Genomic DNA, 26,815 nt, shown 5'->3' with positions numbered 1-26,815 from the left:
TAAGCTTCAGTTTCCTCATTGGTGAAGATGGAAAAATAAAAGTTATATTAGGATTACTAAGAATGTTAAATGAAATATAACACATGTAAAGTGCTTAGCACAAAGTACTTAGTAACTGTTGGCAATGATAATCATTTCTATTGCTTATTATTACTGTAGAAAATGTGTGGCATGGAGGCTTAACTGACTTGTGCAGGTGGCCTTCAACTTTCAGTTCTCTAGCAACCAATAAAAGGAGGGAAATAGAGTGAGTTAGTACAGAGAGGGAAAGTCTCTCAGCATCTTAAAATAAAAACAAACCAGTTGCCAATGAGTATAACTGATCCTGGTGCTAAGAGCAGAAAGAATTTTCTCCCTTAGGATTTAATGGGGCAGGCATGGAGTGAGAGAGTGAACAGCCTCAATAATATCCTCCCAGTGAACATGGCAAAGAGAGTTTCTCATAATAGCCTAATTACTGGATAACTGTCTTGAGTTTTTCAACTATTTAGGATAAGTCCATATAGCATTAGGCCAAAAAGAGATGCACTATTTCTGTCCCAGTACAGCTAAAGAAAACATTTATTGATGAAGTGCTACTTAAATTTGCACAAGTTATTCATCAATAAATCATGTGCAAATGTGATATTCTTGGCCAGACAGTAAATTGCCTGGAATTCTTATAGTTCCCACAGGTAAATAGTCTTCACATAGCCAATAAAAGGAAAAGCATATCTATAAATGATTTCAAGGTTTTTGACACAGATAAATATTTTATATGGAGACACAAAATGATATTAAAAGTCTATGAAATGCAAAATTGAATATCTCTAGGTAATCTCAAAATAAATACACCTGACATTTTAATTTATGAAATTATGGCTTAAATGTAGATTTAAGCTAGCAGAGAAATGTTCATGTTGACCTGAGTTTCTGTTTACCATTTTCCAAGTAGAGTAATGTCTGTGATTGTTGGAAAAAAAAAAGATTTAATGAGCTCATTAATACCCAAAGAGGTCAATGAACTATAGCTTATTCTTCGTCCAGAGCTATGAGCTCATATCTTGGCACATAAATAGAGTTTGTATTTCATTATTTGGTTTGACATATGTTAATTTCAACCTGCAAGTTTTATATATGTATATATTCTTTTCATCTGGAATTTTTGAACACAATTTAATTTTTAAATTAATGAATGTATCATATTTTTACTCACCAACCTTCCAGCTTTTCTCCCCCGTAGCTGATGATGCTGTACCCTAATTCTAAAGGAAGCAATGAACCTCCTTTTCAGCTACCTTACTGATAAGCACTTATGTTCTGTCTTCTGCTATCCTAATGGTTCAGGTTGTCTGCCTTAATACCTACTTCTTGAGTAGAGAGACCACATCAAATTTATTGCTGTATCTTGCACGGCATCTTGCTAATGGGCACAAACTCACCTCCCCACCTCTGCCCTGATGGTGCGAAGGGGAGAGGACGAGGTTCCTTAGTGGCAGGGCTTTGCTATTTTCACTCTCAGCCCCCTGAAAGCAGTTCTTCCTGCCTCTGAGCCTGTCCTGCCTTCTGCTGCTGACTTCTTTCCCACTTTTCTTGCATCCCTTTCTCTTCCTGTTACTGCCGTCTTTCTTGTAGACATACTAGTTGATTGCTGTATTTGCTGACTTTATATGGATATTATTTTCTTCCCTGGCCAAAATTGTTTTAAAATCTCGCAAGGAAAATGTCTTGATTTTGATCAACTCGAGCGATTAAAGGAGATGGTTTGTTAATGTCTCTGTGCTCCATACTAAATCTATGAGTCTCTCTAACACTTCAGTGAAATCGTGCTCATTTCTAAATAAGGTATGTGGAGAGCCCCTTTGTGAAATAGGAGAAGGGATGTAGGATATTTTCTTTGTTTGGAAATGTGGAAATTAATATTAGTTACAAGTACTATATGTTATAAATTCATGCAAATGGGTATTCTTCAGTAGAGTGGGGTAAAATATTGAAAGGTCATAATTATAAGTAGATTTGCATTTTATACATGTTATAATGAAAAAGAATTTCTGGACCCAAGGTCAAAAACATGTTGAAATCCATTTCAATGTGGATTAAAGGTGGCGTGGGTATGGTATTTAACACTATAGGATCAGTAAATCCAAGAAAACATTGAGAAGACTAGAATAATGCCGAGAACGTGGTTGGTTAGTCAGCTTTTGGTAGTTTAGAGGCATATCAGAGGCTGGGCCTAGAACTATGCTTTCTTTCCCTTGAAGATATTTCCTAGAGCTGTCACTAGAGGGTAAGATGCCCATATTATCCAGGCACCAGCTCTAGGTTCAACAAGGGTTATATTGGCAAGCACAGTTGGATATCTGCCCATACTTTGAAGTGCTTCATTCAGCCGGTCTTATTCCTGAGTACTTGCTGCAATGATGGATGCCTCTAGGGCTCATTCCCAGGGCCATTTCTCCATGTGTACCTCCTCCCTGTGGGAAGCCAGCTGCACCTGGGATTTTGATTAGAGTCCAGGTGGGAGAGTGGGGAAAAGGATGATGAAAGCATTGATTTGGAAAGATGAATCCAGCAGCAGGTGATATGCCAAGTGAATCTGATGGGAAGGGACGAGAAGACAGTGACAATGGGGTTACATTGCTAGAAAGGATGGGCATTACCACACATTCATCCTCTCCCCTGACCCACAACGGATTGGTGAGGGGTAACCTAATTTGTTCGTTCTATATCATCAAATTCATCAAACACTGGCATTGATTTCACCTTTCACATGAGCCAGATTGCTTGCCATGCTTCTGCTCTGAAACTACAAATTGAGAATTTTCAGGCCATGAAAAGTGAAGAGGCCTGGTGGATCCCAGCTTAGCAGTGGTCAATACTGTATTCCAGAGTGACATTTCAAAGACATTCACATCAGAAATGCCACTGGGCTGCCAGCTTCAGAAGGGACACCCCAGAGCTCTCTCCTTGGCAGGTTTTGGGTTTCTTCTCTGGAGGTGGATTCTTGGCAAGGACATTTCTCAGACTTGAAAACCTTTGTTAAAGACTGCATTTGTGAGGCTCAGTTCCTTAATGATCTTACATAAACTGATTAAACACACACACACACACACTTTAATTGGTTAAAGAGTTCTTTCGAGTGGTAATTGGAAGTTGTATGAGTTTCTGTTGTAGGAATTTGATGTGCTTTGCAATCAATTACAGTTAATTAAATTCCTTTCCCATTATTTGAGTTTTGGGTATGGAGTGGCAGGTAGTTTGATCCTTGTTTCATTGGTGGAAAAGCTGAGAAATTCTTTGCTCCAGGCCACACAGAAGGCAGCTGCGGGCTGGGACGGAGTCCAGGCTTCTATCTTTATTGCCCATTGCCTGGTTGTTCTATTCCACTGTCAAGAAATTCAGGACCCAGGAGGCCTGCAGAACTTGCTGTTGTACCTTCCTGTCTTTTCTCTTGTTTGGATTTCTTCATTCGAGTAAGAGTCAACAGGGAGCCCTTCCCATAAAGGAACTCAGTATTCACGTTTGGAGGGCCATATTAGACTGTGCTCTTTTGCTAAGTTTTTACTTAAAAAAAATGGAAAAGAATGTGATGACGCAGAGCTATTCTCGTTAAAAAGAGTATTTCGAAAATGGAAAACAATGGTCACTGTTCATCCACTCAAATCAACTCCAGTAGTTAGAAAGGCAAATGAGTACCATGTTCCTGAGGAACATTCTTTAAGTTAGTACATGTGTTGCTACATTGATGTGGGTTGACTTTCTTAAAAAAGTCAGTGACAAATGAATAGGACAACTTTTGTGACTATTTTTTTAAAATTGCCTGTTTGAAATCATAACATATTTAAATTCCGTCAGCTAAAAAAAGTCTACTCAGAATCTGCATTTATGCTTTCATAAATATTGTAGTATAAGAAGTGAATCCATTTAAAGTATTTGGATTACCGGTAATGTGTGGTACTTGTGTGCTTATATTGCTCACAAAAGAATTTGTCATCTTTTATTTTTGTTATGAAGGAGATTGTGGAAGAAATGGAGACTCCTCTCTGTCTTTCCTAAAGGGAAATCTGTATTTACATTTTTGAGCTTTAAACTTTCCTTGTCTCTTGGCAGTCACAAATAAATACGTGTGGAGAAAAAGCAGAGTAAAGACAATTAGATCAGTATGATAATACAATGCTACTGACTCCTAACAGTTTATATGACCACTAGCTAGCTCTATGCTACCACATCAACTTACCAACTGAAAAATGACAATATTAAAAATCTCAGGGGAGTTCCCCTAAGCTTTAACTCATTCATTCATTCATTCATTCACTAATGTGTTTATTCATGAACGTTTGCTATGAGCCAGCACAGCTAGAGCATAATGATATGATACACATACCCATCTAGTTATTTATAAGATTTTTGATTGGAATGAACTGTGATATCTAAGGCAGTTTTATGTAGTAGAACTTTTCAGGGAATTTCTTGCCCCGTGTATTTGCAGCAACACTTACTTTTGTTCCTTAAAATACACTTTTCCCCTAAAATGCATTTGAGAAAGCTAAGTAGATTGGAGAAGAGTAGTAGTACTGGCTAGTTCCCAGTTTCTATAATGTGCTAGGCTGCTTTGCTTTCTGCTTCAAAAACACACACTCATGGCCTGTTACAGCGTCTGCATGCTGAAGAATTTCTAAATATATGAGTTAAGGAGTGAATAAGAGGCATAAGATTTGGTATAAATGATTTTTCATTTTACATCTTTATATGGATCTATTGTCATCATTATTTAAAATTGCATAGTAGCAGGAAAATTACTGAATTCCATGTCCCTTTTTGGTCCATTGGCCTTTGAGATTTCTGTTGGAGGGCTGTGGTTTTTCCCAGCTCTTGCTCCCTGGGTGGGTGTGGCTGTCTGGTGTGGCTGCTGATGTTTCTGTGACACAGGGCATAGCAGAAGAACATGGTATTCTTTCCCTGTTTCCCTTACTCCCTTCTGTGTTTAAAATCTTTAAATATTATACAAATAACACACTCATATATGCTTAATGTGAAACTTCAAACCATGCAAAGTGAAAGCTCCCTTCTAGATGTTTCTCTGTTTATATACATAAATGAAATCCTACTATTTCTTATTCTACATTTTGCTTTTTGTATTTAATATTCTGTCTTGGTGATCTTTCATATCTGCGTCATTCCTTTTAATTACTACATAGTATTTCATTAAAGGTGTATATCATTAAGTTATTGAACAATTGCCTTATTGATAACATTTAAGTTGTCACTCAAATCAGTTTTGGTACTACAAACAATGCTGCAGCTAATATTTTTACATATTCTTTGGATATATACATTATTTCTATAGGATGGATTCTTTGAAATGGAATTCCTTGGGTCAAAGAGAATGCACATTTACATTTTTGATAGCACTAATAGGGAGCTCTATATACATGCCAAGATAGTTATAAGATTTTTGATTGGAATGAACTGTGATAGCTAAGGCAGTTTCATGTAATTGTTCACTGGGTATAAAATTTCATTTATGAAAGATGAATAAGTTCTAGATATCTGCTGTACAACATAGTACCTATAGTTAACAATATATATTGTGCACTTAAAACATTTAAGAAGTAAATCTCATATGAAGTGTTCTTACCACAAGAAAGGCAGAGACAAAGGACATATTTTCAGCTGATGGATACATTTATTACTTTCACTGTAGTAATGATTTCACAGGTGTTAGATGTATATGCATATATCTAAACTCATCAAATTGTATACATTAAAGATGTGCAGATTTTTGTATCAATTACATGTCAATAAAGCTGTTTAAAACAAAGAGAGAAATAATATATGCACACTACAATTTGAGATGACTTCCATTAAAAAATTTTCAATTTAAAGAGAAATAATGAAGAGTAATAAACAAAACAAACTTAGTTTATGTAAAAAAAAAGTTTCATAGTTCCTTACAGAAAGCAACTATCAATTTACACTCTACCAGTAACATACCAATAGTTTTCAACCTTGGACCTTCAACCTCAGAGTGATACTAGCCAGGGCTGTTAAATGAAGGAGCAAATAAACAAAAGACCCTGATGCCCAGGTACCATTTTTGGAAGTTTTGATTGAATTGGTTCAGGGTGGAGTCTAGGCATTGATAGACTTTTAAACCTCCCCATAGTAATGAAACTGTTCATCTACAATGAGAACACATGGACGCAGGGAGGGGAACAACAAACCCCGGGGCCTGTCAGGGGAGGTGGCCAAGAGGATGGGGGAACATTAGGACAAACAACTCATGCATGCGGGGCTGAAAATCTAGGTGATGGGTTGATAGGTGCAGCAAACCACATGGCACACGTTTACCTATGTCACAAACCTGCACGTTCTGTACATGTATCCTGGAACTTAAAGTAAAAAAAAAAAAATAGAAAATAAAAAATAAAAAAAAGTTGTTAATACAGGATTGGAATCCATTGTTGTAGATTCTCATCGATGTGTCGTCTTTTTGTTATTTTTGATTTTGGACAATTCTCATGGGGCAAAATGTACCTTGTTTGAATTTTCATATTTCTAGTTACTAGTGAGGTTAACAATTTTTTTATATGTCAAATAGCCATTGTATTATGTCCTTTGCCTATTTTTCTTTGTGGTTGTTTGTCTTTTTAATTCTTGATGATGCAAATTAATCCTTTGGCTGTTATACTAATTGCAGATATTTATTTTTTTCTTAGTGTGTCAGATGTCTTTTTTTATTTTTTATTTATTTACTTTTTTGAGATGGAGTCTCACTTTGTTGCTCAGGCTGGAGTGCAGTGGCACAATCTTGGCTCACTGCAACCTCTGCCTCCCCAGTTCAAGCAATTCTCCTGTCTCAGCCTCCTAAGTAGCTGGGACTACAGGAGCATGCCACTACACCTGGCTAATTTTTGTATTTTTAGTAGAGATGAGGTTTCACCATTTTGGTCAGGCTGGTCTTGAACTCTTCACCTCAGATGATCCACCTGCCTTGGCCTCCCAAAGTGCTGGGATTACAGATGTGAGCCACTGTGCCCAGCTGGACGTCTTTTTGTCTACTCTTTTGTACATTAATAAGTGTCTTCTATTTCTTCATGGCTTATCGGTTTTGTTTCTTAGGAACTAGGAAGGTTTTTTCTGAAGCCATTCCAAGAGGACAAAAATACTTTCTAGTTCCCTCTGTTAGTTTTATAGCTTTTTTTAAAGTTCAAATTATTAATGCTGGAATTCACTTTATGTATAATAGAAGGTAAGCATCTAACTTCACTTCTTTTTCTCTAGAGGGACAGTCAGCTGTATCAATACAGATTATTGGCCTATCTCCTCTTCCCTCCAATAATCTGGGATACCACCTTCATCAGATTCTGCAATCTCACACGTGAGAGTTTGTTTCTGGATCTTTCTCTGCGTTAACTTATTTGGATGTTCCCATGCTAGTTACATGCTGTTTTAATTACTATAGCTTTGGTATATTTTGATATTTGGTAGACCAGATAGGTACCTTAACATTTTTAAAACTTATAATTTTTTTGGATTTTTCATTCTAGATCATCTTAGAATGAGTTGAAAATCACGTTAACAAAACCTCAGAATTCTGTGGGCATTTTGGTTGGTTTACATGAATTTATAAATTATTTTTGGATTAACTGCAATTTAAATAATGTTGAATTATCCTGTTTAGGCACGTGGTATGACCATTCATCCATTTAATCTTTTACATAATTTAGTAATACTTAATAGCTTTTTTTCATGTGTATCTAAAACATTTCCTGTGAGATTTAGTCATAGATATTTTTATTATTATTTTGCTAATTTCAACATGGGAACTTTTTTCAAGTTAAACATTTTGATTTGTTATTGCTAGTGTATAAATACCACTTTAAAGTGCTGCTCTTGTATCCAGTCACTTTATTGAACTATTTTTATTATCATAATTATTCAGCTCATTCTTCTGAATCTTTTTAGTAAGATAATTATATTTGCTATAAATTTTTCTGCATTGCAATGACTACTACAGCATTCCAATAACTGTCAATTCCTGTAAATGTTCCATAGCAAATTAAAAAGAATGCATATGTGTCAGGCATGGTGGTACATGCCTGTAGTACTAGCTACTTGGGAGGCTAAGGCAGGAGGATCTCCTGAACCTGGGAGATGGAGGTTGCAGTGAGCCAAGATCACACCATTGCACTCCAACCTGCATGACAGAGAAGACTCTGTCTGAAAATAAATAAATAAATACAATTAAAAGAATGTATGTAACCTCCTTGCATTGTTCCTTACCCTTTCCTGATAAAACATTCTTAGCAGCTTGTAATGCAACAACCTGAGTCTAATTTATTTAAGGATATTTGTATATTTTTCTTCTGGAAACAATATTTTCTCTTCTCAGGGTTCTGTTGAGTCTTAGGTTTTTGAGTGCTAAGTCATCAGTATAAAATAGACTTGCAAATAAACAGAAGAAAAGCAGTGTATTTTTCTGCTTTGACTCACATGGTTGTCTACCACTACTCACTGTGAGCACCCACCTTGTACCATGTCTGATCCCGGGAGAAGAGTATCTCTAAGCCAACCTTCATGCTGGGCACCAGGTCCTCTGTGATTGTTAATGAGCAGTTACTGGCAGGGGTTCGTTTTTCTTGCTCTGAGTGGCATGTTTGAAGGAAAAAATGCTGAGAATGTTCAAAGCCAGCTGCATGGCCATGTGATAATTGTGCCGCCTCTCCAAGTCTCACCGGCTGCTTCTTGATTGCAGATGGAGAAGCCGTGTGGGGTAGGGATAGAAGAAGAGGCCTCTCTGGTCCTGATCATTCTCTACCTGCTTTCCTGTCTCACTGTGGTCATGTGGGACTCTGATAATAACTTCCAATGATGACCCTGCAAGCTTGTTGCCCAACAGAGTTGGAGTTTCATCTACACTTATAGCGTCCTTTCCTGAACCAAGTTGATAAAAACCTTTCAAAAGTTTCTTTATGATTCCGGATGAGTCACCCTCCTCTCCTACTCCAAGTCATCTTCTATTCTCTGGATCACTGAAGTAACCTGACTGCATCCATCCATGCTTGCCCCCTCCAACCAACGGCCTCTGCAGCCAGAGTGATCTTTTATAAATGGCATCATGGTAAATTACATTGGCCAATCTTGAAATAAAGATGAAAATTCTCAGCCCAGACTCTGGGCTCAGTAGCCCAGCTGGTTTTCAGCTCATCTTGCACCACGCTCCCACCCTGGGCTCTGGCCTTCTTTAGGTACTAAACATGCCATGCTCTACTCCCCCGGGTTTTTGCATATACTGTCTGCTCTGACTGGTGGACATTTCATCACATCCCCTCCTTCTCTGCCTGGGAAATCACCTATTTTCTGTCCAGATCTCAGCTCGGATGTTCTTTCCTGGTGGATGATGCTCCAAGTTAGGTCAAAGTTCCCTGTGATGTGCGTCCACAGCTCCATGCCCCTGTCCCATGTAGCAGTTCTCAGATTTATAGTTTCTGTTTATTTGGGTGAGCTTAAAAAAGTTAAAAAACTTTCTCCTCCACGACATTATAAGCTTCATGAAGGCAAGTGCAGTGTCTGTTTTTGTAAACTGCCGTGTCTCTAGTGCCGACCATCCAGCATGGCAAATAGGAAGCGTGCAGTGCATTTGTTGAATGAAATAACACAAAAGTGATTTGAGGCAGCTCACTTCCTGTTTTACTCTTAAATACATTGCTCATTTCAACTTAGCAAATGTTTATTTCTTCCTTATCAATGGTAAGGGAGGGGCATTGCTCTGTATACCAAACGGGGTAATACTTGCTTATTTCAAATATTTTATTTGAAGTAATAAAGCAAAATCATAGTTGAGGAAATTATCTTTAATTCGTCTTGTCTTTCAAAAAGAGATTTTAAGAAAAGGGAAAGACAGCGACTTTTACTCAATCTCTGCACGTTTAAAACCTAATGGTAACAATGAACAAATGCCTCCTGGTCATCGGAAGAAATGTCAATTGCAAAAAAAAAAAAAAAAAAAAAAAAAAAATCCAAAGGCCGACAGAGCCTGGAGATGTTTGAAAAGCAACGGGGCAGGGAGACAACTAGCAAAAGAATTGCATTAATTTAAGAAGTGGAAACACTTATTGGAAGCATTTTTCGAAGCCCTTCAGAAGCTAGTAAAATCATATTTTACTGTATTTTCTCCAGCTCTTAAAACCTCAGAAATGCAAATGCATGATAAAATGTGAAAATAAGTATTGGTAAATAATTATGTTCTCAGGGGAGATTTAATTGAAAAAGGAGTGTATTTGCATGGTTTCTTCTCAGTTCGATATTTATGGCATCTGAACAAAGTGGAACAAACATTCAAAAATCCTTTGACATAGCTGGTATTTAAAGAATAGCAATTGGCTAACATTTGTGGCTCTGTATGTTGAATATTTTGGCTCCTGTCCTCTGGTATTCATTCTGAAAGATTTATAATCCTTTTGGGAGTGTGGTCAGTGACAAGAGTAGAACTAAATCCTGAAATGTGGAAAAACTAACTTTCCCTAATATAAAACTGTTCTAAAAAAATCCCTCAAGCCTATGAATATGTTTCCAGATTTTCAGAAAAAAAGCTGATGATTTACAGAATTTTTTTTCTATAAGGGTCTAACTTCTTGATGATAACTGTAAATTGTCAGTCTTTTGCATTCCAAATTAACCTAGAGATAATTCGGAAAGCTATAAACTCTTACCTTTGGGACATCTGCTGCAATTAAATGGCCTTTAAGAATTTATGTCATTGATTATAGTAAAAGTAATGAAACAAAGCTCAAAAGATGGGGAAATTGTCTAGAAGAGAAAAATTAAGACAACTTGAAATAGGAAACAAAGATTATGCTGAGTGTATAAGCCCGAAAATTGCTACCAAAGAAAACATTGTAATGCAAGAATAGCAGTCAAGCAAGTCCTCAGCATGTGCAATTAAGAGTGTCAGGATGGGACAGTCTTCTTCACCGAGTGGACCTGGGGCAGGAGGAGGCTCTTGGCTTAACCAAGGCATGACACACTGTTCCATGTCTTTTTGCACTTTCTAGTCATGCTTAAGTCTGAAGCCTCTGCCTAAAGAACTCTCTCTTGCTGAAGTACTTGGTTTGGATTTCCAAACCCTTAATATAGGAACCCTGCTCTGCTCCTTCAGACACTCCTGGGGAGGTTTCTGGCTCCTTTTAACCATTTAAATTCAGAAAGGAAAAAAAAGAGCTTTATTCAAATGCATTGCTTTTCTTATTTTCTTTTTTCTTTCTTTTTGTGCTGATTTAATTTCCTTTAATTAATTATGGTTAGCATGTAGATTCTCCTTTATTATCATTATTTTTAAAAATTTATTTTTAGAGACAGAGTCTCACTCTGTTGCCCAGGCTCAAGTGTGGTGGTGTGATCATAGATCACTGCAGCCTCCAACTCCCAGGCTCAAGCGATCCCTCTACCACAGCCTTCTGAGTAGCTGAGATTACAGGTGCATGCCTCCACACTCAGACTAGCTTCTTCTTTATGGCTTACAAAATATCTGCTTTTTGTTTTTTAAAAGAGGAAATTGAAGTATTGGCTTGTGGGAGCCACATGCACCCAAACATGGGAGTTTATGAATGTGACAGTTATTAAGAGAGGATTTTTAAATTTCATTATTTTAAAACCAACTGTATGAAAATTGGTGGTATTGGTGATGGTAACTTTTCTCCTTGATGGGAAGCAGAAAAGACACTAAGAGCTGTAAGAACATGACTTATTTTATGTGTAAATAGTAAAATTAAGGCTCTTGTCATTCTGAACTTAATCGTGAATGTACAGGACAGCCTGGTGCAGCCATTGGGAGCATTCATGTGGGGAATGGAAATTGTCAGTGACATCTTCATGGGACAGTTGTTGAGGACATTTCTAGAGGCAAGAAGAAATTTTCTTAAAAGGAGTAAGAAGAAAGACTGACATCTAAATCTTTCTGTCTTCACTTGGGATCCTCTAATAATCCCATTTCGGTTTCTTATTTTAAAAGCCTTGTGTTGAATTCACAAGAAGGTGTGCATATATGTACAAGTGTGATATGAAGGAGGGAAGCTTGTATGTAATTTCCATTTTCTGTGCTAACCCTATTATATATAAGACATGGTATGAAGAGATGAAGATAAATTGGCTAAGAGGTACAAAGTACAGTGAGATAGTATAACTAAGTTCAAGTTCCCTATTATAGTACAGTAAAGAAATTATAGTTAAGAATAACTTATTATGTATTTCAAAACAGCTAGAAGAGAGAAATTGTAAAGTTGCCATCATAAAAAAAAGATAGGTGTTTAAGGTGATAAATATCTCAATTATCCTGATTTGATCACTACACAATTTATACATGCATCAGAATATCACATGTACCCCCAAAATATGTACAACTATTATATATAAATTTTAAAAAATTAAAAATTAACCTTTTATGTTGAATTCACAAGAAGATTTGCACATGCACAAGCTCGTACTATGGAGGAGGGAGTTTGACAGCTGGCATGTAACTTCCATGATCTGTTCTAAGCCTATTATGTATTATCTATATATATATAGAAATATACATTTTTATGTTTATATTTTTTATATTTATATATTATGTGTAATATATTTAAAATTTTAAATTTCTGTATAAACATAATGTACAATATTTTGTATATTTAAAAATGTATTTTAAAATTATACAATAGATAATGGGTAGTAGATAATGAATAAATTTACAAAATAGATTATGTTTACCTTATCTAATATATATATGATCTATTTGTATACCTAATTATATATATACAAGTAGATAGGGGAAATATAATGCTTACTAAGTGCAAATAAACATAATTTAAAGTGTCTTCCCTTAAAACATTGGTACTATGTTTGAAGCAGGGATCAAAGGCTTGTCTATTACCAGGACCTTTTACAAAAATGAACAGCCTTCTTGGCTTTTGTGTGTGATGAGCTACTTCAGTGCTGATGCCAGAACTCTTATCAACCAGCTGATAAGAGTCAAGGCTGGCCCCATGACTCTCTTTAATAGGTGATACTGCCTGATGTTACAGCTGTTTAAAGGAGACAGCCCATCTTTATTTTTTTTTTTATTTTTTATTTTTTTTGAGACGGAGTCTCGCTCTGTCGCCCAGGCTGGAGTGCAGTGGCCGGATCTCAGCTCACTGCAAGCTCCGCCTCCCGAGTTTACGCCATTCTCCTGCCTCAGCCTCTCAAGTAGCTGGGACTACAGGTGCCCACCACCTCGCCCGGCTAGTTTTTTGTATTTTTTTAGTAGAGACGGGGTCTCACCGTGTTAGCCAGGATGGTCTCGATCTCCTGACCTCGTGATCCACCCGTCTCGGCCTCCCAAAGTGCTGGGATTACAGGAGCCCATCTTTAAATGTTGACTCTTGGAACAATGTTTTATGATGCTCTGTACAGCTTTTCCAAGCTTCAGCTCCACCCAATTCATTTAACAAATTCTAGCCCACTCAGAGACACGTTTTCTAGTTCATGGATTCATAACTACTTAGTGCATTTCTATGGGAACGTGGTGTTACTTAACCTTTCTCTGGCATTGCATCTTTATAGGGAGGAAATCAGACAGCTACAGTGATTGCGTTGTGTTCAATGAGGGATTTCAACTTAGCTCAAGAAACCTGCCAGTTGGCCATCAGAGACGTTGGAGGCCTGGAAGTGCTGATAAATTTGCTTGAAACCGATGAAGTCAAATGTAAGGTGAGTGGCTCTGTCACCTCGGATGCGGAGTCTTGTTCCCACCTTGCTGCAGCTCTCTTCTTAGCTCTAGGTTTCTGCCATTCCTTGCTGCCTGGTTCTTGTCTTTATCTGCTGTTATTGCTGATGACCCGCTAATTCTATTCACGCACTTTCTCTTTTCTCTGCTTTTCTTCTTTCTTTTGCTCTTCTCCATTCCTCTCTCATGCTTCCTGAATGAGGATTGTTTACTTAAATGAAAGATAATATGCCGGATGTGTGTAACCTCTGGGAATGGAAACTATTTCTTAAAAAACTTAACTGGGGAAGGATTTTAGGTAGACTCGGAATTTTTAAAAACATAGCACGGGTTACATATTCACCACTCATCCTTTTTTTTTTTTTTCTCATGCAGATTGGTTCATTAAAAATACTGAAGGAAATCAGTGATAATCCTCAAATCAGACGTAATATTGTTGACCTTGGGGGCTTACCAATTATGGTGAATATACTTGATTCTCCACACAAGAGTCTGAAATGTTTGGCAGCCGAGACTATTGCGAATGTCGCCAAGTTTAAAAGAGCACGGCGGGTGGTGAGGCAGCACGGGGGTATCACCAAACTGGTGAGTAGCCCTGACGTCATCATCGTCATTGAGTGCCAGCCGCCACCGCACACAGCTCCTTGCTGTCCCTTCTGGCCACACTGAACATTCCATAGCCACGAGAGTGTGTTCTGGGAGCCTTCTCTCTGTATCACTTGTCCTTAAGAATTATTTTTGCATATTTATATTAGTGAGTGTCCAAAACAAAAACATCTTCAAACTCATTTTTCAAATAAATAGGAAAGTTTTAAAGCAGATGTAACTCTTTGGAACATGTCACCACCTATGGTACATTGGTAGGAATGCATCCATGTGTAGATGCAGGGGAGCTAAGAGATAGTGAGACCTGCTGCTCGGTGGAGAGCTGAAAACTTTAAAACGTCAAAAACTTTACAACTTAAAAGCTGTTGACAACTCTGATGCAAATTTTTTTTTTTTTTTTTTCTTGACAGTCTCACTTCTGTGGCTCAGGCTGGAGGGCAGTGGTGCCATCTTGGCTCACTGCAACCTCAGCCTCCCAAGTTCAAGCAATTCTCTTGCCTCAGCCTCCCAAGCAGCTGGGATTACAGCCACCTGCCACCATGGCTGACTAATTTTTGTATTTTTAGTAGAGATAGATCACCTCAAGTGATCCACCTGCCTTGGCTTCTCAAAGTGCTGGGATTACAGGCATGAGCCACCATGCCTGGCCTACGATGCCACTTTTTAAAGATCTACCCACCAGTATAAAAAGTAAATCCACTAGAAATAAACACACAAAATTGCTCTCAGGAGAAGACATGACTGATTTTTCTTCCTATTTTTCTGCATTTGCCAATTTGCCTTGTATGTGTAAGTCTTACTGGTGGTCCATGGCCTCTGATGGGACCTTACTGGGAGAACTGTCTTCCAAGGAGACAGTCAGAGCTGCAGGCTCTTGTTCATCTCATTGTTAGAAGACTGAGAGCTGAAAACAACCTGGGTGTTTAGCAGTATGTGCTCAGTGAAATAGTCTGCAGTGTGTCCATGAGAAACGTCTGTAGAGATAGCTATCACTATTGTGTGTTGAAAGTTTATTTATTTATTATTATTTTGAGATGGATGGAGTCTCACTCTATTGCCCAGGCTGGCGTGCAGTGGCACGATCTTGGCTCACTGCATCCTCCGCCTCTGGGGTTCAAGCAATTTTCCTCTCTCAGCCCCTGAGTAGCTGAGACTATAGGTGCATGCCACCAAGCCCGGCCAATATTTTTATTTTTAGTAGAGACGGGGTTTCACTATATTGGTCAGGCTGGTCTTGAACTCTTGAGCTCAGGCAATCTGCCTGCCTTGGCCTCCCAAAGTGCTGGGATTACAGGCGTGAGCCATCACACCCAGCCTGAAAGTATATTTAATAGCAAGGAATAAAATATATAATATTTAATATTGTATAAAATTATGACAGGATTAAAAACTGTTGTTATCTATGATCCCAATTTTTAAAGATGTACCCACCAGTGCAGAAAAAAAAAAAACCCACTGGAAATAAGCACACAAATTGCTCTCAGGAGTTTTCTCTGAATCGATGACTGATTTTTCTGCCTGCTTTTCTACATTTGCCAATTTGTCTTCTTTGTCTAAGTCTTGCTTTTATAATCAGAAACAATGATTTTCTCAATAGCTGGCATCAAAAGAAAAATACCAGAACCCTGCTTACCACCTTTGCCATCATTAGGAAAGATCTTTAAAAAGTCAACATGTTTTCACCTTCTTAGTAAGGATCAATAGATCTTGTGTCTCACCCAGAGCTGTTATCTTACTGTATTGTTTCCACTTCTGCACTTTAGGTGACAGGCCTTATTCATCCTAGTGTCTTTCACAGCACTTAGCCCAGTACCTTACCCATATAAAGGGTTAATAAATACCTGTTGGGTAAATATGAATTTTAATGTAAATAGGTACACTGAAAAATGTGTTCAGAAACTTTCCAAAAGACATTCTGTGTTTTCACTTGTCATCTGTAAAGCACTATACATGTATTTGTTTCAAAAATAAGATAGACTTACGGTTGGGTAGATGGATGAATAGATGGTGAAATATGTAATAAAACGAATGTGGCAGAATGTTAATTAGAGACTCCAGGTGGTGGATGTAGGGAGGTTTGTGTGCAATCATTGTATAGTTCTTTAAGCTTTTCTGTTTGAAAATTTTCATTAAAATGGTACAGAAAATGTAGTTATTACTATGATTATCATTATTCTGCTTAAATAATGAAACAATTTGGTAGGTTGATGTGACTGTCTACTGACACTACTCCCATTAAATTATAAGAATGGATAATGTAATATAAAATATGTTTTATGCATCACATTCAAGAACCTAGTACAGTAAGTCTTCATTCAATATCAACAGGTTCTTACAAATTGTGACTTTAAGCAAAACAAGATGTAACAAAACCAGTTTTCCTAATAGACTAACTGATATAAACAAGAACTAAGTTCCTATGGCATTTTTCTGGTCACAAAAGTATCACCAGACTTCTAAATGAAGACCCCAACACATCCAACATTAAAAATTGAAGGCCGAGCGCGGTGGCTCACGCCTGTAATCCCAGCATTTTGGGAGGCTGAGGCGGGTGGATCACGAGGTCAGGAGATCGAGACCATCCTGGCTAACACAGTGAAACCCTGTCTCTACTAAAAATACAAAAAATTAGCTGGGCATTGTGGCAGGCGCCTGTAGTCCCAGCAACTTGGGAGGCTGAGGCAGGAGGATGGTGTGAACCCAGGAGGTGGAGCTTGCAGTGAGCTGAGATCATGCCACTGCACTCCAGCCTGGGTGACAAAGCAAGACTCCATCTCCAAAAAAAAAAAAAAAAAAAATTCATTGAAATAACTATGATCTATACATACATTTAAGAAAGATTCATCAAAACAAGTAAGACAATTATTTAACCACTTTTTGGTGAATCAGCCAGTCGTGCTGGTCATAGTGGCAGTGGGTTAAATCAAGGAATAAAGTTTTGGAAGGCAAAGATTGTGAGGAGCACCTCCTAACCACCACGCAGTTCCAAAACAGTCACAAATGGTACGGGCTTTCTGAGCATTTCCATACTGCATCATTTATTGTTGTGCATCTGTGTTCAATCCCACGGTCTTCGAGTTTTTCCCACGTTGCTATTCCATCTGCAGTCAGTACCTGGAAGCCTCCGTACCACCATCCCCATCTTTCCTGGGGCCATAACTAATTAGACCAGGAGTTTCCACCTGACTCAAGCCAGTCCCACTGGATCTCTCTCCCAGGAACTTGGAATTGGAATTGAGAGACTCTACCTAGCCTGGGCTATTATTCCCTTATAAATTTGAGATTGATGGTTATGGGCAGTATCTGTGGAATTTGACCTTCAGGGAGAGAATAATGGAGTAGACATGCATAGATGATTGCTCCCAAGCCCCAGATAGAGACAGTGAGCCTGCAAGGATGGCTGACAGCCAATCACAGCTCTAGGGAGGTCTGGCTTCCCTCTTCCGTGGGGCAACCTGACATACTGCTTAATTCTTGTAGTAAATTGCCTTCCCCTTAAGCTCTTCAGTGGCTTTAGTTATTGTAAAGAAAAAAACTGGATGCTAGCAGTTGTGCTGTTTGGTTTGGTTGGTTTCGGTAGCATATGAGGTAGGCTGTGTCCTCCAAAGAGATCTCATGTTTTTTTTGTTGTTGTTGTTGTTTGTTTGTTTGTTTGTTTTTGGAGGCAGGATCTTGCTTTGTTGCCCAGGCTGGAGTGCAGTGTTGATATCATAACTCACTGCAGACTTGAACTCCTGGACCCAAACAGTCCTCCCACGTCAGCCTTCTGAGTAGCTGGGACTACAGGCGTGCATCCAGCGGTTTTTTTTTTTTTTTTTTTTTGTAGAAACAGGATCTTGCTATGTTGTTCAGGCTGGTCTCTAATTCCTGGTCTCAAATGATCCTCCCACCTCGGCCTCCTAAAGTGTTGGGATTACAAGCATCAACCACTGTTCCTGGTTAGGTCTTGTGGCTTTAATAGTGTATAGTCCATTCATTTCTCCTTAGAAAGTGCTGATGGTTTTAGGGAAGCTGGTTTTCTGAGATGTTTGGGCTGAGGATGTGGTTTACAAATATGATTAATGTAAATATTAGAGCCATGTTAAGAAAATACTATCTTGGTGGGCTTACATTTCTTGTGGGAAGGAAATGTATAAGCTCCCAAATCTGGAGGAAAGTTTTTTTGTAGGGTTTTGTTTGTTTGCTTTCCCTGGCTGCTATGGAGTATGAAAATTGATTTTTTAAAGCATTCTTGTTTTTGATGGAGGTGAGCTTGGTAAGCAACCCTGTAGCTATTGAAGAATGACTTAAATGTCCTTTTTAAGATTTCCATGAACATTGGATTTATGTATTATTGTAGGTTGCTCTACTGGACTGTGCACATGATTCCACAAAACCTGCCCAATCGAGTCTGTATGAGGCCAGAGATGTGGAAGTGGCTCGCTGTGGGGCACTGGCTCTGTGGAGCTGCAGTAAGAGTCATACGAATAAAGAAGCCATCCGCAAAGCTGGGGGCATTCCTCTGTTGGCTCGGCTGCTGAAGACTTCTCATGAAAACATGCTAATTCCAGTGGTGGGGACATTGCAAGAGTGTGCATCAGAGGTACTCATGCCAGTTCTGCTTCCCTTGCCTTCTCAACTTGACTTTCTTTAGTCCAAAAGTTGTTTTTAAGGTTATCTTGATGGCTCAAGGACATTTTTTTTTAAGAAGTCAGCATTCTATGAGAAAGAGAAGATCCAACTGATAGGACATTAATGAAATCAATATCTGTGATACATATATATACACACACATATGTATTTATATATCTCACATATACTGACATTATATATATCACACATATATATGCTGACATATATATCTACACACTATATATATATATACACACACACATATATTAATTCAGTTAATTCTCTTATAGATGTAGGGATATCAATAAGATATATGTATTTTCTTTGGTGATTATTTCCTAAGAAAGTTTGTTCAGCATGTTTATTACTAAATGTAAACAGATACTTATATTCATGCCTTAGACACATAAATACGTAGATTTTTATTCCTAGGAAAACTACCGGGCTGCAATCAAAGCAGAAAGGATCATTGAAAACCTTGTCAAGAACCTAAGTAGTGAGAACGAGGAGCTGCAGGAACACTGCGCCATGGCCATTTACCAGGTGCGATGAACTCTTCCAGCGATTGTTGGCATTCTTTCTCACATAGTTTAAGGTAGTTTTCTAACCATGTGGTTTCCTTCTGTGAGAATGGGACTCAGGAATCTGCACTTTATTTAGTTATTTTTTCTTTAAGTTTTAATTTTATTTTTTTTAGAGATAGGGTCTTGCTCTGTTGCCCAGGCTGGAGGGTAATGGCACAATTATAGCTCACTGTCACTTCAATCTCCTGGCTGAAGTGATCCTCCCATCTCTGCCTCCCAAGTAGCGCACACTAGAGCATTTACCACCATGTCTCGCTAATGTTCTTTATTTTTATTTTTTCTGAGACAGTGATCTCTCTATGTTGCCCAGGCTGCTCTCAAACCCCTGGCTTCAAGTGATTCTCCCTCCTCAGCCTCCCAAAGTGCTGGGATTACAGGCATGAGCCACCGTGCCCAGTCTGCATTTTTAACAAGTACCCCATTGGATTTTCATACACAGTTAGGTCTAAGAACCATTGTCCTGTGGTAATGACAGACAACTTATATAAGTCAGAGAAACCTGCTTTGACATCTGTGACAATTTGTTTCTAGAAGACACATATGCGTCTTTGTCTCCTAAAATAATGTACTTAGTGGAAAATACATAAATAAGTACATGATGCTTCTATATTGCTTTTAATATGCCTTGTTTAAATAATCTTGGGGCATTTATCTCCTACCAAGACTAGCCAGAGGAATGGGTATGTGTGTGTGTGTGTTCCTGTTTTATCTTTTTACTGGTTTACTTATTGTAATCTACACTAACTTTTTGTGTATGGTACACTTCATAGTATGCCAGAAAACAGATTAGAATGGTAAAGGGAGAAAAATGGCCTTGACAAAGTTGTGGATGGCTGGTTACTATTCACGTCTGCTTCTACCTAATCACAGTGGATTTGCTAGAGGAATGCAATTAAGATGTGCATAATCAGAGAGTATGCCAAAAAGATACAAGGAGCCGGACGCGGCCCTGTAATCCCTGTAATCCCTCTATTCCCAGCACTTTGGAGGCTGAGATGGGCAGGTCACTTGAGGTCAGGGGTTCAAGACCTGCCTGGCCAACATGGTGAAACCCTGTCTCTACCAAAAATACAAAAATTAGCTGGGTGTGGTTGTGTGTGCCTGTAATCCCAGTTACTCAGGAGGCTGAGGCAGGAGAATCACTTGAACCCGGGAGGTGGAGGTTGCAGTGAGCCGAGATCACGCCACTGGACTCCAGCCTGAGATACAGGGATTCATTTCAGTAGAGAATTGTATTAGGTTGTGAGGGAGGGCTGCCATAACAAAATACCACAGACTGGGTGGCTTGAACAGCCGAAATTTATTTCCTCGCAGCCCTGGAGGCTAGAAGTCTCAGACCAAAGTTAGTTTCTTCTGAGGCCTCTCTCCTCAGCTTGCGGATGGCTGCCTTTTCCCTGTGTCCTCCTATTATCTTTCCTTAGTGTATGCCGGTGTCATCGTCTCCCCTCGGACAGCAGTCCTATTGGAGCAGGGCCTACCCAAGTAATTTTGAAGAGGTCCTTTAGCCTTAATAACCTCTTTAAAAACTCTGTCTCCAAATACAGTCAATTCTGAGGTACTGGGAATTAAGACTTCAATATATGGGCCAGGCACGGTGGCTCAAGCCTGTAGTCCTAGCATTTTGAGAGGCCGAGGTGTGCGGATTACCTGAGGTCAGGAGTTCGAGACCAGCCTGGCCAACATGGCGAAACCCCATCTCTACTAAAAATACAAAAACAATTGGCCAGTTATGGTGGTGTCATCCCAGCTACTCTGGAGGCGGAGGCACGAGAATCACTTGAACCCAGGAGGTAGAGGTTGCAGTTAGCTGAGACTGTGCCACTGTACTCCAGCCTGGGCAACAGAGAGCACCTTGATCTGAAAAACAAAAAACAAAAAACCTCTATATGTGACTTTTGAGGGGACACAATTTGGCCCATAACAATCATATATGGCCCTGACTTGTACATATTTGTATATATGCCTCATCGGAGTAACCACTGAGTTGATTAGAAATAGGGATTAATTTTTAGGAGGTGCCTCTAATCCGGAATTGAAAATCACATGTAGAGGATAAACATGGCAGGTGCCTGTATGGTGCATTGTGATGAGGATTTCTTCTAGTGGCCTCCATGGGTGACACATGACACATCTGCATCTCATGGCATCAAAAAACAACTGTGCACTTGGAGTAATAGCCAAGTCTCTGCTAATTGTATCATCTGTTGGCTCTAGAGCCTGGGAAGAATGATCAGTTGAGACCATCTGTGTGGGAAATATTTATTTCAAAGGATGACAAACATGGATAAGCATATTTGAATAAAATGTCAGGTAGTATTGATATCACCCACTGCTCTGGGCATAGAAACTTGATTGGAGAAATTCTTTGTCTCTAATCACCTGAACCCAGGAGGTGGAGGTTGCAGTGTGTTGAGATCATGCCACTGTACTCCACCTTAGGTGACAGAGTGAGACTCTGTCTCAAAAAAAAGAAAATGTATTTGTCTCTAGATTTCAGGGGCCATTGAAGAGCTGACCAAATCCCTTTCACTCATCTGTTTTCTCTACTACATTTTCCCAAGACTCTGAGTTGCATCACTGTAGAAATCCCCCATTCCTTGCCAGTGGAGTTGTAGGTTTTTCACTGACCTTCGCCTCAAGAGATGCTCAGGCCATCTCAAAACTGGCTTGGGAGAATTGCCAAGTACATAGAAACTGCTATCCATTCCCAAAGCCACATAAAGGGAGAGACATACTGTCAGAAAGTTACCAGTAGAAAGACAAATTATATTTTATGTTTTACTTGGAGGCATCTTTAGAAAATGATCTCTCTAGAAAGAAGTTTCATACCTAGTAGAATGGCAGCCTTTTTAGCAATCATCGAAAGCTTGATATTCCTTGATCACTGACAGCCTCTGATTTGACTTTTTGTGCAGTGTGCTGAAGATAAGGAAACCCGAGACCTCGTTAGGCTGCACGGAGGACTTAAGCCCTTGGCCAGTCTACTCAATAACACTGACAATAAAGAGAGGTTAGCTGCTGTCACAGGGGCAATATGGAAATGTTCCATCAGCAAAGAGAATGTGACCAAGTAAGAGAAGGTGCTTAATATTCTGAAATGAAGATATGGGTTCTGAAACACCTTCTTGTCATTTAATACCGTTCTAGTAAGGAATTGATTCTAATGTTAGTCGTAGATGTATATTCTGGATGAAGTTAGCTGAATGAAGGGATTCTTGGAATAGAAAAGAAAAGAATAGAAATTGCCCACCACCTGGCAATGACTTTTTCTGTGCCTCAGTGGTACTAAGAGGCTTGCTGACATGATCTCTCTATTTTGCATATGGGCAGCCATTTGAATTAGAAATATCTTTGATATTTTCTGTGGGAATCTATCAAGGAGGATGGGTGGATTTCCCATGGAATCTTTAGAGATGGAAGTGATTTTATTCTTTTTCCTTTTCTAAAGATAAATAAGATGAATCAGCCAAATGTCAACTAACCAGTTACTCTTTAAAGAGTGGTCATTTTCAAACATGATTTCATCGGATTTGATTTTAAAGTATAAACGTTATCACCATTTGATTTATTTTAATTTTCTAATCTATCTCTTCCTATTTTTGACAGCTTACATTCTCAATAATGGGTATTCTGAGGCAGCTTCTCCTTGACTCCATCTGATTATTTCCTTTAACAAGAAATTCACATCCCGACCATTTAACACAAAATAAGTTGACTTAATAAATAAGGCATAGTGAAGACATGGCTAGATTAAAAGTAACCTTGGCTAATGGAACTTTTATCTTAATTAAAAACTGCATCATGGTACTTAAATACTGCTGAAATTTATTAGAAAGGGAAAATGTTCTGTATAGAAACTAGTAATTTTCAAATATTTGCCTTTATGTAGCATGCTTACTTTTGATGTATGTGTGTGTGTGTATTTGTATATATATGCACACATACACATATACATATATATCAGAGTGAAATTTTATGACTAAAATGTATTAGTGGTTAATATGGAAGATACTTGACAGTGACTTTTTTTTTTATCCAAGTAGCACAAGCTACTACTCATTTCAAGAGACCTATTAAATCCAAACAGGTACAATAGAGCCATGTTTGATGCATTTGAAAACAAAAAATATATAACATATAATTTATTTTTATAAAACATTTAAAAGACTTCATTCAGGTAAAGTAGTCTCTGGAAGATAGGGGGGAAAAACCCTAGTAGAGTGGAATCTTAGACCCTCAGGTTTAGAAGAAGCTGTGGTTTTCTTAGAGGCTGTACTGCATGGTGATTAAGGGCGCAGGTCTGGAGCAGATGGCTGGGTGTAGATGTCAGCTCTACTATTTACCAAGCTTCAGATTAACCATCCAGTAATGGGGATTAAATAATATTTGCATAATTGAGTTGTTGTAAGGATTAAATGAACATTTAGTAATTTTTAGTAAGGATTAAATGAAAATTTAGTAATTTTATACGAAAAACAATTCTCTCTCTCTCTTTCTTATGATGAACTTAGGTTTCGGGAATACAAAGTCATTGAAACCTTGGTGGGACTTTCAACAGATCAGCCTGAAGAAGTACTTGTGAATGTGGTTGGGGCCTTGGGAGAATGCTGCCAAGAACATGAAAACCGCGTCATTGTCCGGAAATGTGGTGGCATTCAACCACTTGTGAACCTCCTTGTTGGAATCAACCAAGCTCTTCTTGTGAATGTTACAAAAGCAGTTGGTGCTTGTGCAGTAGAACCTGAAAGTATGACGTAAGTGGCCCTGGAGATGGAAAGATTTTATAAAAGTGTTAGGGAAAACACTTGGGAGGTCACAGAATAGTGTCATCACTTAGAACTGATGTGCATAAATGATGAAAAATACAGTGTATCATGTAAATAATCACAAGTTTACCAAATCATGAGTTACAGAGCCAAAATATTACCTTATATGAGATGGAGGGCTAAGTTGGGCATATTGGGAGGATTTACAATACATGGTAATCAATTTCCCATGTGGAAACCTTTATTCAATCAACAAAACTTTTCTCTGTCTCCTAGAGAAGTATTATGCATCTGTCTAACTAGGCTCCTGGAGAGTGCCAGGTACATTCTCATAGTAGCTTTCTTGTTTCTCACCTATTCAGCAAATGTATTTTGAGCACCTAGCAAGAACTGTGAACTGATGAGGGGAAGAGACAAGGATTTTAAGTGATGGTGTTTCTCCTTATTGTCTAATTAGGAAGAAAAGACAATTTAAGAACAATAGAACAAAAATATATAGAGAGAGATAGATCCATATATAAAGATATATATTCGTATATTAAAAGATATGTATATATTCATATATGTATAAAGACTTATATCTTTATATTATATAAAGATATATATCTTTACTCCAAAAAAGGAGGAACCCAGTTGACTTAAAGCTGTTTTATTAGGGCTCTCCAGAGAAACAGAACCAACAGGAAGTGTGGGGAGGTAAGGATGTTAGTCCATTTTCATGCTGCTGATAAAGACATACCCGAAACTGGGTAATTATAAAGGAAAGAGGTTTAATTCACTCACAGTTCCACATGGCCTCATAATCATGGCGGAAGGCAAGGAGGAGCAAGTCACATCTTACATGGTGGCAGGGAAGAGAGAAGAGAGCTTGTGCAGGGAAACTCTGCTTTTTAAAATGGTCGGATCTCATGAGACTTACTCACTATCATGAGAACAGCATGGGAAAGACCTGCCCCCATAATTTAATTAACTCCCATTGGGTCCCTCCCACAACACGTGGGGAATTCAGGATGAGATTTGGGTGGGGACACAGCCAAAGCATATGAGGGGGCTTCGGCTAACCACATCTCTTATACACAAATCCTAACACCTCCGTAACTCCTTTTGAATTTGGTTATTGGAACCTTAGTCTCCAGTGTTTCAGACACTAAGGAATACAAGTTGCATATGTGATTACTTTAAGGGAAGAATACTGGCTGGACTTATAAAATGATTTTCTAATGTATTTATGTTTTGGAAACATGCTTTGCTATTCATTAGAATCTTATAAACACTTGCCAGAAATGGCTGCATGTATTTCTTTTGATCTTTGGTTCCTCTTTATTTTTTGTCTACCCAAATCTCCTTGTCACCAGCTACCTCTGACGTTCTTTAAACACATTTCCTCCTCTCTGCTCTCAGTTGGGCTCCATCATCTTTCACCTGAACTACTGAAATTGGTCCTATCTGGCATCACCTCTAGCCTCCCCCACCCTTTTCAGTTTGTTCCTGAATGACATTGACATTTACTTTTCTAAACTGCATATCTGATAATGTTGTTTTCTTGGCCCACAAAACCTTGAGTGACTTCAATGCTGAAAACCGTTTTAATGCTAAGGTACTTAACTTGCTATTCAAAGCATTTTGTCTTGTGGCCCCATTTAACTTCTCTGCTTTTCATCTTTTATTTGCAAATATCAGTTGTCTGGAGTTACATTCTTGTTTGTTTTGTTTAGTTTTTTTTTTAGAGACAGGTCTCAGGCGTTCACCCAGGCTGAAATGCGGTGATGCGATCATAGCTTGCAGCAACTCCAAACTCATGGGCTCAAGCAATCCTCCCATCTTAGCTTCCTTAGTAGCTGGGACTACATCACCATGCCCTCTAATTCTTTGAATTTTTTTGTGGAGATGGGTATCTTGCTATGTTGCCCAAGTTAGTCTTGAACCCCTGGTCTCAAGCAATCCTTCTGCCTCAGCCTCCCAAGTACTGGGATTACAGGTGTGAGCCACCACACCCAGCTCCTTATTTATTCCTTTACATTAAACACATATTTATTGAGCATCTTTTGTGCTAGCCACTGGATTTATAATGGTAACCAAACAAAGCTCCTGCTGTCATGGGGCTTACATTCTATTATATGTGTGGAACATTGACTATACATTCAATCAATAAACAAATAAAATGACTTCCATTGTGTTAAAAGCTATGAAGATAAGAAAACAGTGTGATTGAAAGAGAGTGACTGGGTGGGAGTTTGCTACCTTAGTTCAAGCAGTCAGGAATGTAGAATCAGGGAGGATAATATTTAAACCGAGACCTAAAAACTGAGAAGGCAGCTTGCATGAACATCTCAGACAGCAGTAGCCAACATGGAGGAACTGAGATGGAATTGGGCTTCACTTGAGAAACTGCCTTAAAATTTTCAAATATTTTTCATATAGAATTTATCATTGCCTCCCTTGTTAGTAATAATATTTTTGTATGACTTGATAGTCTGTGTCACAAATCATCTTTTAATCTTTTAGTGACTATTAATTCTTAA

At 38.5% G+C, this 26,815-nt stretch overlaps 1 protein-coding gene across 3 annotated transcripts in view; it reads left to right on the top strand.

Annotated features, from left to right (window-relative positions):
- The window catches only part of ARMC4 (armadillo repeat containing 4), a 206,319-nt gene that overhangs the window by 39,234 nt on the left and 140,270 nt on the right, over positions 1 to 26,815 (top strand). For all 3 annotated transcript variants that reach the window (XM_033208997.1, XM_033208995.1, XM_033208996.1), the window contains 6 exons: positions 13,564 to 13,710; positions 14,102 to 14,311; positions 18,672 to 18,914; positions 19,376 to 19,486; positions 22,443 to 22,597; positions 24,039 to 24,281. In XM_033208997.1, the coding sequence (XP_033064888.1) occupies positions 13,603 to 13,710; positions 14,102 to 14,311; positions 18,672 to 18,914; positions 19,376 to 19,486; positions 22,443 to 22,597; positions 24,039 to 24,281 (1,070 nt within the window). In that variant the 5' untranslated portion in view covers positions 13,564 to 13,602. The remainder of the gene's footprint in view (positions 1 to 13,563; positions 13,711 to 14,101; positions 14,312 to 18,671; positions 18,915 to 19,375; positions 19,487 to 22,442; positions 22,598 to 24,038; positions 24,282 to 26,815) is intronic.

This window comes from Trachypithecus francoisi, unplaced genomic scaffold (assembly GCF_009764315.1).
Source record: "Trachypithecus francoisi isolate TF-2019V2 unplaced genomic scaffold, Tfra_2.0 Lachesis_group9, whole genome shotgun sequence".
NCBI classification, from domain to species: Eukaryota; Metazoa; Chordata; class Mammalia; order Primates; family Cercopithecidae; genus Trachypithecus; species Trachypithecus francoisi.
The sequence above is the reverse complement of the archived record's forward strand: the minus strand, read 5'-3'. Positions and strand labels throughout refer to the sequence as shown.